This window comes from Natator depressus, chromosome 24, assembly GCF_965152275.1.
Source record: "Natator depressus isolate rNatDep1 chromosome 24, rNatDep2.hap1, whole genome shotgun sequence".
Classification (NCBI taxonomy): domain Eukaryota; kingdom Metazoa; phylum Chordata; order Testudines; family Cheloniidae; genus Natator; species Natator depressus.
This window is the reverse complement of record NC_134257.1, coordinates 17,123,676-17,134,984: the sequence shown is the minus strand read 5'-3', so window position 1 is coordinate 17,134,984 and position 11,309 is coordinate 17,123,676. Positions and strand designations below refer to the sequence as shown.

General features: G+C 49.2%; 1 protein-coding gene across 1 annotated transcript; it reads left to right on the top strand.

The window, feature by feature from the left end:
* The first annotated feature begins 8,828 nt into the window (after window positions 1-8,828).
* On the top strand, window positions 8,829-9,845 carry LOC141977542 (chemerin-like receptor 1). The gene has a single exon (XM_074939061.1). It carries the CDS (start codon window positions 8,829-8,831, stop codon window positions 9,843-9,845), a length of 1,017 nt encoding a protein of 338 aa, XP_074795162.1.
* The last annotated feature ends 1,464 nt before the right edge of the window (window positions 9,846-11,309 follow it).

Genomic DNA, 11,309 nt, shown 5'->3' with positions numbered 1-11,309 from the left:
AGTGCACCAGCGGGTCCATGCTGAAGATGCTTGGCAGGCTTGGGAGCTGGAGTGCACCTCTCACTAACCTGCAGAGGGACAGTGGGGTCTGCACAGACTGAGGATTGACGGCTTGTTTCACCTGTGGCTGGTGGAGGTGGGGAGCTGACCCATGGCTACCACAGGTGGCTCCCGCATGGCAAGAGCAGAGGGTGGCAGGGTGTCTCCCAGCCCTGGGTATCCCCGGGAAGTGTCACAGTGGGGTTCGCCAGTGCTGGGGGGGCAGAATTTAGGAATTGTTTGGTGCATTCATTCTCACCCACCCTATGACTGAGAGCTCAGCTCCCCATACGCACACCCATGTAATGGATTTGCAGGGGACAGAGAGGGGCTGGACCTGCCAGTTGGAGAGTAGGAAGAGGTCTGGATTAGAGCTGGAAAATGGGATTAAATTTGGAGTTTTTGGGGAAAAAAAATTGCAGGATTTCCATTCTGAAATGGTGCCTCATTCTCTGGTGTGGGGACCAGGCTCCCCATCTGGACATCGCCCACGAGGGACTGCCAGCTCCTCGCTTAGCAAGGGGAGGCCATGCATCATGGCAGTTGTATGACCCTGGTGTATCATGGGAGCCTGACCGGGGCCTAGCCCAAAAGCACGAGTCACCCAAACTACAGCTCCCATGAGGCACCCTGGTGGCATTTGAGAATGGAAATATTTTGGTTTTGGGACATAACGTTTTTGATGGCAAGTTTTTGACCAGCCTTCATCTGGATGCTGCAGCTTCAGTGTCCTGGGCCTATTTTCATCCCTGACCATGGTGCTGAAGGTGATAGTGAACAGGACAGCTGAGTTGTGTTGACACCTGTCCTGCTGGTAACGGGACTGAGCATCCCACAACTCGTCTCTGACTTCCCGTGGCGAGAGACCTGGCTGTGGTGTGGAAGAGGATCTATGTTTCTGTCCGATGAGCCCATTCTAAGATCAAAGATGAGTCCAAGTTGATTCGATTTTACTAATCTTCGCCCCGGGATGCTCTCTCCATATACAGGGTAGGCTGGTAGGGTCCCTCTTCAGCAGAGGGACTTAAACTTTCAACCCAGGCTGTAACATACAGATCCTAGCTAGACAACAAACATCTGGATCATCACTGAGGATATGTCTACGTTGCAGCAGCGACTCTCGGAGCTTGTGTCAACTGACTCGGGCTTGCGGAGCTCACACTACAAGGCTAAAAATAGCAGTGTAGACGTTCCATGCCAGGCTGGAAACCCAGCAAGGGCAGAGGGTCTCAGAGCCTGGGCTCCATCCTGGGTGCGAACGTCTACACTGCTATTTTTAGCCCAGCAGCATGAGCCCCATGAGCCCAAACCAGTTGACCTTGGCTCTGTGATTCGCTGCCATGGGGTTGGTTTTTTGCAATGTAGATTTACCCGAGTGGTCAGGTGAGCAGCACTGGGCTTCAAAAATATCTGGAACATCAGTGTGTGTTATGGTCAGTGCTGGAGTTCATAAACATCTGGAACATTAAGACAGGCAGCGCTGGAGTTCATAAACATCTGGAGCATTATTGAGTGTTCACATGGGGTGTGTCGAGGTTTCATAAACATCTGGAGTATTCAGATGGGCCGCGTTTGGGTTCATACACATCTGGAGCATTACTGAAGGTTTAAATGGGAAATGGTGGGGGTAAGGAACCCAGGATTTCCTAGCTGTGGTGGGGCAGGATTGGAGACTGCCACAGGGGCAGGCTGGATGTTCCTCAGGCCTTTGACATCCTTTAGGAGGTAGGTGGGTTCTTCAGGAATGGTGGAGGTGCTCACATGCGGCAGGCTGGTGATCATCACAACGTCTGTCCGCATCGGGGGAGTGGCTCCTTGTGCCGGTGGCCCCTGGGAAGCCTGGCTGGTATAGCTGAGGGCCAGCTGCTCCAGGCGTCTCTTCTTGAAGAAGGCCTGGGTGGTGGCATGCAGCGGCTGCAAGATCCGAGGCACGGGTTTCCCTGGGTGCAGGAAGAAGTCGAAGCTGGAGCAGTCGGTGGGGTCATAGGATGGCTGCAGGGATGCCTCACCTTCAGCCGGCCAGGTAAATGGGAATGGCAGGGTGAAATCCTCGGTCAGCAACCGGATGGCCAAGTCATCATCCTTGCCAAATTCCTTGTAGGCCCTCTGGATGCTGTGGAAATGCTCCTCCCACTTCTTGGAGTCTCCATCATAGATATCTGGGAAGGACCCCGGCAGGGTCTGGACCAGCACTGAGGGCGAGGACACAGTGGCATCCATCAGGCTGTAGATGAGCCCTGGGTTGTTGCTTGGCAGAGCTGTCTGGTTGAAGATGGGTGGTGGGGGGAGCAGGAATTCTTGCTGGCCGCTCCCTACTCTTCCTCCTTTGGGCTTGGAGGTGATGGCTGAGGCTGGAGCAGCTGGGTTCCCTCCATTGCCTGCCCAAAACAACAAGGTGAGAGTCCCAGGGAGGGGAATGGGGAACAGGCAGTATTGTGTGGAAGGGAGACAAACATGGGAACAGCAAAGGGAGTGGAGGGGCAGTGATGGGGGTGAGAGGTAGAGAGACAGCAGAAGGAATGTAGGATGGAGTGGTGAGTTGGGAGGCAGAGAAGGTCTTGGCTGACTTGAACATGGGCATGATCCACCTCCATTGAGAGTGGAAGAGCCCTCTGGCCTGCATGTTATTCTACCATGCCCTCTTCTTAGTCAGCTCCAGAAACAACTGGGTCCCTCCCACCATCCCCTGTATTTTCCATTCAGTACCTTGGCTCTGAGGTGAGTAACTGAATTGGCCTGGGGCTGAGGAAGCCATTACTCACATGGCATAGCAGAACCTCCAGGGACTTGTTTACTACAATCGCCTGGGAAACGACAGGGGCTCTGGGGTGACATCACACAGGAGGAAGGAGAGGGGAGGTGGTATCTGAAGACAACACATAACAGGATAAGGGTTGCTGCGCCACTAGGATGTGTAACTTGGTTACACACCCCTCTTTCTTGCACTTCCTCAGCTGAGCCCTTTGTTGAAGCACAAGCTTCTGCACAGAGTTAAACCTCAGGGCTGTTGTATGTAAAACCTTGAACATAGGTGTTAACACTTCCCAGGCAGCTAGAGAGAGAGAGAGAGAGAGAGAGAGAGTCCAGTGCAATGTCTTATAAACTAACACTGAACACATGCAGACACCCTGCAAATAGTACCTGGAATTCTTCTGAATAATTTTTAAACACAAGCTATTTGGTATTAAATCTAGCCCTTATACAGCCTTCCCACTTCTGTGCTGTTGCATATATTTAAATACAATCTTTCAACATAGCCTTTACACGTTAGCACACACATAGCAAACACAGTGCTCTCTGATCTTCTTTCTGAGATGAGGTCTCAGTCTTCATAACACGTGGCATGTGTCACCTTCACCACTTGAAAAGAACAGCAGCAACTTGATTCTTTCCCAAACACTTGCCTTGTCAGCAAACCAAAGTCTAGGGCTCCTTATATTCCAGCCCTTGGATTAATAACAGAGTGCGGGAGATGGTCCCCAAATTGGACTAATTGGCTTCTAACTTGCCATGTTCTGTGAGATCCAATAGATACCTCTGCAGTACTCTCTACAGATGTTGTGGTGGGAAATTTCCCCGGTTTGTGTCCCTTCCAGTTGATCTTCATGAAGTTGACTCCTCTTGTTTGGGTCAAATTCTGCTGACTGAGGATTGAGTTCTGATTGCAGACATTTCCTTTCTACGGCTCGGGTCATTTAAGGCAACTAAAACTGACCTCTAGCAACTCTAGTGTTCTTTCTAGTCCCATCTGGTGCATATCTTCCCAGGGATTCCTTCTAATGCTGTCTCAATGAGCGTAGGGAATCACTAGCTATCCCAAATCTACTCTTTTCTGAATCTTTCTGTACAAAACCCCATTGGACACAAAAAGCTTTGGCCAGTCTCGTAAGTATAGACAGGTCTTATATTTCTCCTTCTCCTCCTCACCCTGACTGGGCCTCGGGCCAGACTCCAGAAAGTGAATCAAGTGTCCTATATGCCTATCTTGTCACTGCAAAACTTTCCAATCAACAGGAACAGAGTCTTGCACATTTGTCCTTCCAGGCTATGGTCTTGGTGTCTGAAACTCTTTTAGTATGCTGAGTCTTCTCCAGGATTGTCCTCATGAGATCCAGATTGTACTCTGTGCATCTACATGACTGCTTTGCTGGCTGTCCCCGTCAAGCAAATCCTCCAGCAGGCAGCTTTGCCGTTGTTGCGCTAAATTGGGGTGAGGTGAGTTCTCACAGTCTTGTACTAAATGGTCTTGCTGTCCACAGTTGACACACATCCATCCTTTTGTCTACCTTCATACTACTGGCTTACCAGTTCCCTTAGGCTTCTCAGGGGTTAAAATGTCCTGAATTGGGTGGAACAGGCCTTGGCCTATATACCTGCTACTGAGCCAGCTGCTGCTGCAGAGGTTTCCCTTTCCAGTCTATCTCAGAATTCCTCTCACTGGTACAGGATGTTCTTTCCCGTTCCTTCACCCACTGAAGGCCAGCTTTACCCAGGAGTGGCCCCTTTTCATCACAGCACTCTTTCTCAATAGATCTCCCTTTAAGCAAGAGAGCTTCACAGGGAATGTTTCTCTGCTGACCTATGGATCCTGTGTATGATTTGTAATGATTTGTGCAACAGTCTAATTAGGGTTCAAATCAGCGGCACTGCTATGGGTACCCGCATGGCCCCACAGGATGCCAACATTTTTATGGCTGACTTAGAACAACGCTGCCTCAGCTCTCGTCCCCTAATGCCCCTACTCTACTTGTGCTACATTGATGACATCTTCATCATCTGGACCCATGGAAAAGAAGCCCCTGAGGAATTCTACCATGACTTCAACAATTTCCATCCCACCATCAACCTCAGCCTGGACCAGTCCACACAAGAGATCCACTTCTTGGACACTATGGTGCTAATAATTGATGGTCACATAAACACCACCCTATACCGGAAACCTACTGACCGCTATACTTACCTACATGCCTCACCAGCAACCACACACCACACAACAGAACCACTAACCCAGGAACCTATCCTTGCAACAAAGCCCGTTGCCAACTGTGTCCACATATCTATTCAGGGGACACCATCACTGGGCCTAATCACATCAGCCACACTATCAGAGGCTCGTTCACCTGTGCGTCTACCAATGTGATCTATGCCATCATGTGCCAGCAATGCCCCTCTGCCTTGTACATTGGCCAAACTGGACAGTCTCTACGTAAAAGTAGCTCATAATAGCTCAGCTTACTTGATCACTCTCATTACAGTGTGTATGGTAACACCCATTGTTTCATGTTCTCGGTGTATATAAATCTCCCCACTGTATTTTCCACTGAATGCATCCGATGAAGTGAGCTATAGCTCACGAAAGCTTATGCTCAAATAAATTTGTTAGTCCTGTTGGGGACACTGGGCATGGCCATTAGGTAACTCGAGAGGATGGAAGACCACGAGTGTCGATGAAGCCCCCTTGCACTAGGCCCAAGTGTCCTTGGCCCCCCCAACCCCCCGCCTGGAGGCACTCGCAGCAGTTATGCGTACTAGGCCCAAGTGTTCTTGGCCCCCCCTCCTGGAGGCACTCACAGCAGTTATGCTGAGGATCTGCCACAATATGTTGCAGAGTCAGACTGCCTGAAACTGAACAAGGCCAAACAGGGCAGATATGGAAGAACAATGCTGAATAAAGCAGCTTTATGTATGGTTTAACAGATGGTACAGAGAACAAGGGAACTAGCTGGTAACTGGATTGGCTGGCTATATGGATACTTAGGGCAGCTTGCTATTGGATAAGTATGCTGAAGAAAGGATGTATAAAAGCCTGTGTAACTTCCTGCTCTGTGTGCAGGATTTGAGATTCTATTCTCCCTGTACCTTCTTTGCAGCTGCAAATAAACTTTTCTGCTACTCCACCCCATTGTGATTATTGGGTGATGCACACCGGGCAACGAACCCCTGCTGTTGCTCGCCTCTGGCCCTGGGTGCTGGCAACAGCTTCTAAGGTGCCACAAGTACTCCTTTTCTTTTTGCGGATACAGACTAACATGGCTGCTACTCTCAAACCAATCTAATTAGAACTAGTCTTGTCTATCTAAATCCAGTTCTGTATCTTCTGTATCAAGCCACAAGAGTTTCTTGGACTAATGAATGTAATCTAGTGACTTACAGCAGTGAGACTGTAAACCAAGACACCTGCGTTCTATTCCCAGTGGTGGTGGGAAGGTGGGGCCTAGTGGTTAATAGATTCATAGCTTTGAAGGACAGAAAGGACCATTAGGATCATCTAGTCTGGCCTCGGGCAGAACAGGCCAGTCTCACCCATCATTTCTGCATCAAGCCCATAAGTTATAGACCAATCAGAAATTATCTTTTAAAAAGATATACAGTCTTCAGTCTGGTGAGAAATGCAGGGCTGGGAGTCAGGACGCCTGGGTCCTATTCTCAGTGCTGCGCAGGGTGTAGAATCTAGTAGGTTAAAGCAGTAACTCCTGGGTTCTACTTCCAACTGTGGGAGGCAGGAGGCGCACACGGAGGGGCAAGCAGGGGCACTCCCCCTCCCCAATAATCGTCAGGGGCACAGAACTTGTCCAGCCCTGGGGCTGCAGTGTGGGGGAGGGAAGAGTGAGCTCCTCCCGGGGCCTGGGCAGGTGTGTGGGGGGGCACAGAACGTGGCCCCCTCAAAAAAGCGATCAAAGTGAAATTTCTGCGCATTCCCCTGCTGGGAGGGAAGTGAGGTCTAGTGGGTTAGAGCAGGGGGGCCTGGGAGACAGGACTCCTGGGTTCTCTCCCTGACTCTGGGAGGGATACGGTGTTTAGTGGTTAGAGCAGGGCACTAGGGCTCAGCATTCCACACCACAGAGGAAATGTGAGTTTTAAGGAATCTTTAGAAGTCCACAATCGCAGGACATCTGCCTGTCTGTAACACTCAGTAGAGACCATCAAAACCAAACCCTTCTGCACCTTTCGGTCGCGAACACCCCTTCCTTCCCTTTAAGAAACCCACAAAAGAAAAGCTTCCTGCCCCGTGCAGAGTCAGTCTGTGTAGACTTCAGGGACTGTGTCAGGGACCTGACCCTGGACAGAGATTAACTCTTAGAATCCACATCTCACATCTCACCAACACGCAGGTAAGAAAGTACCATACCCCTCAACCCTGCCTCAGTACATCGGAGGCTGGATCAGTACTGGGAATAGGTCCCGTTCACTGGGGCTCTATGGAATCCTTGTGGGTGGTCTATAAGGAGCTGGCTGGTTACATGTTGCTGACCCGTCCTATTTCTAGCAGCTAAATCATGGTAATAGGAGCCAGAAACACATGGAATGTTTTCTGAAAAGTATTTTTTCAGGAAGCAGTTTCTGTAGTTGCCACAGTGACATTATGAAGCCATGAATGGGAGAGTGGGGAGGGCAAGGCACTGGGGAACAGGAGGGCAGACGGGGATGGGAAGGGAGATAGGGTTGGGTATTAGACACCAGGTGGGGAGATGGGAGGCAGTCAAGGGGCAACCAGAGGGGCGGTGGGGTCAGGCAAGAGGGAACGGGAGGGGAGACAAGGTCCGGTGAGGGGGAATGTGAAGGGAGGTGGGAGCTGGTGGGGCCGGGCAAGGAGAAACAGGAGGGTAGACAGAGGCTTGGAGGGTGGGGACGGTGGTGGCTGGGTGATGGGGAATGAGAAGTCAGGAGTCAAGTGAATAGGAATGAAAGTGGAGATGGGAGGGGAGGAGTTTTCACCTGGAAATGGCCAATGGTCAGAGAGGTGTCTAGGAGACAGTCTCTCTTAAACTGTGGCCCATTCCATGAAAAAGATTGAGAAGCCCTGATCAAATCCACAGAATTGGGGTTTATTTTAGCAAACTTGGGTTTAAAATGTTAGCGCCAATTGCTATGAAAATTTGAATCTCTTGGAGCTCTGCCTTGGTCCTGGGATGCAGAGGGGAGTTTATATATTTCCTCAGAGCTTGTGAGACGTTTAGAAATCCTGTAGACACTCACTTGCCTTCATTAGGACGGTATGGATTAAGATATATTGTGGAATTATTTTAGAACATATTAGCTAGTTGAGCTGGGCAGGAACCAAATATTTCATTTCTCAGGAAATACTGTGATTATGAAAAAGAATTCTAGTCTGAGCCGAAACACAAATAAAAACATTCAATATTTCCCATGAAAGAAAATTCTGAATTTTTTTTTGTGTGCTTTAGGTCATTTGAAATGTTTTGTTTCAACTTTGACCTTTTAAAACATTAACATTTTTATATGAAAATAATTAATTTCATTTTTGAATAAAAAATCAAAATATTCTGATCTGAAAATGTTGAAATGCTTCACTTTCTTTTTCTAGATATTTTGATTTCAACTGAAACACCATTTGTCACTGAAAAATCATTTTGAAGAAAAATTTCCAAAAAGTCTGATTAGCTAGCGCATTCTAACAAATGTGTTCACAAGCTCCAGAGTAGACCGGCAATTTGCACTTTATTTGGCCACCTTAGCACTTTCTAGAGTTATTAACAGTGCTAAGCTAGAGTTTGTGTGTGTTATTTACAACTTGCTATCTAAAACCCCAACCTTTTACACAGGTGCTGGAACTAGGAGTGCTGGGGGGGCTGCTGCACCCTCCGGCTTGAAGTGCTTTCCATCATACACAGGGTTACAGTTTGGTTCAATGGCTGTCAGCACCCCCACTATACAAATTGCTCCAGCACGCCTGATCTTTTATCCTCATCAAGATAAGCTTTCAGAGACATGATATTTGTTCTTTGTTTGGTCAGTAGAAGATCTGCACTGCCTGAACCTACACCTGGATGGCAACCTATGAAGCAGCGCTTCTTCATAATCCAGTTCTCATGGACATGACTAACATAATCTTCATGGTGGCCTATAGCCTGGCCTTCCTCTTGGGCATGGTGGGAAATGGCTGGATCATCTTCATCACTGGCTTCCAGGTGAAGAAGACAGTCACTCCAATGTGGTTCCTTAACATGGCCATTGCTGACTTCATCTTCACCTGCTTCCTACCCTTCAGAGTTATCTGCATAGCCTTGGGCTTTCGTTGGCCCTTGGGCAGCATGATGTATAAATTGACCATTACTGTCACCTCACTCAACATGTTCATTAGGGTTTTCCTCTTCACTGTCATCAATGCCAACCACTGTATCTCCATGGCCTGCCCTGTGTGGTCCCAGAACCACAGTTCACCCCGTCTGGCTTCTTTGGTTATTCTGGCCATATGGATCCTATCCCTTGCATTGAGCTTGCAGTACCCTGATCTCTGGGATTTCATGAGCTCATCTTCAGAGTGGAACGTCACCTCTGGCAATCTGAACAGTGTCCAAGAGAACCTCTTGCTGAGAAAAAGAAGGATGATGGCCAGTGTGGCTATCCACTTCCTGGTTGGGTTCCTGGTCCCATTAGCCTTGATCATGACCTGCTACATTCTTCTAGCTGCCAAGCTGAGGAGAAGCCATCTCACTCAGTCCAGGAAGCCCCTCAGCGTCCACCTAGTCTTGATCCTGATCTTTTACCTCTGCTGGCTGCCACATCACGTCTTCTACTTCCTGCAGGTCTCAGGTGATGCACTACATTCAGTGATGAAAAAATCCCTGGACATGGGCATCCTCTTTGCTGATGGCCTGCTCCATTTTAACAGCTGCCTCACTCCCATCGTCTTCCTTTCCATGGGCCAGGAGTTCATGGGTTGCAGGGAAAATGCATGTAACTACCAGAATGCTGTTCACTTGGAAGGAGAGCCAGCTGAAGAGGGGAGAAATGTTCAAGGGGAGATGGGATCCATTCACAAACTATATGCTAGCTCAAGATAACAAGCTTCCGAAGTGTGTTGTGTCCCCCTATAGTAACTGAACGGTACAAGAAGATGACAGCCTACTACTGCTAATTAACATAGGGTGCCTTTAGCATCTGTGCTTAAAGTGTGGTGCTGAAGGTTCTAAGTTCAATCCCTGCTGATGGCACATACTGGGGGAGGGGGATCACGACACAGAAAGGGATCTAAATTCATAAGGAATGGCTGGGCCTGCAGCGCTTGGGGCACTTGAGCACGGGCCTGAGCTGATGGGAGTCTTCCCCCCGATATCAGTGGGCATTGGATCAGACCATTGGGAGCAAAGCTTGCTTAAATGCTGGTCTGTAGCATTCTCTGGTGTTTGCTTCCCTGCTGATTTTCTAGGCTCAGTGTCAACATCAAATTGCTCAACAGAACAGATGTGGTGATTTTCTTTCGCCAAGAAAGAAATTTTCTTCAAGTGATGCTCTCATTTGAAATAATTTACAGTGGCTCTGCGTTGGGGATGTTCTCTCTTAGCGGCATCCCTGGTGGGTCAGAGGGCTGAAGGGAACAAATTCAAGCGTAACAGAGTCTAATCCTGCAGCTTCCCTCACCGATGTTAGTGTGAGTGAGGCTCAAAGCCCAGACCACAGTGGAGTTCAAAGACAATAGCTGTACCAGATGAGCCAGGAGAAAGGTCAATATGCAAGAGGGGTGCTGTGGACATACACAATCTATTTCCCCACACAAACCTACAGTACATACAGGAGGGCTTTCTCGAAGATGGAGATGCAGGTATATGCACAATATGCTGCAAAGCAGATCTCGTGGCTCTTGGAGGGCAGTAATGTCTCAGGATTAGAGCATAGGGCCTGGGAATCTGGACTCCTGGGTTCTATCCACCTCCGGAATGGGAATGGGATCTAGTGGGTGACAGCACGGGGTATGGGAGTCAGGACTCCTCGGTTCTACCCCGCAACTCTGAGGAATGGGGTCTAGTGGTTGTGGGGGGCTGGTGGGAGTCAGGGGCACCCGATGAGACGACTGAGCAGCAGCCACAAGGACCATGGGAGTCCAGACTGTCTGTGCTCTTTATTCCCTCCAGCAGGCAGCTGCAATGACACTGGGTCTGTGGTCCCCTGTGCCCGCGCTCAGAGCAAGGCTGCTTTATCCTGCACTGGTTTGTAGGGCTAGTGGTTTCGCTTTCTTATACAGTGGGCCATAAATAATGCAGTTTAATTATGAGGATACTTTGCTCTTCTGTTCCCCTTTCTTTGGTGGAACTTGGAGCACGTTATAGGCAGCCATTAGCTAAATCTTCCTGCCTGTGTGCGGTGGGAAGTTGACTTGTAAGGCAATGGCAGCGATGGGAACCAAATCCTTTCTATCCACTTCCTCTGCTCTAACCCTGCAGACCTAAATCCCCTCCCAGAGCTGCGGATAGGACCCAGGAGTCCTGACTCTCAGACCCCCGCCTCCCTGACTCTAATGAGGAGACACA

What these genes read in the sequence shown, in the direction of transcription:
- LOC141977542 (XM_074939061.1), top strand. Translation starts at nt 8,829, where the DNA reads ATGGCAACCTATGAAGCAGCGCTTCTTCATAATCCAGTTCTCATGGAC.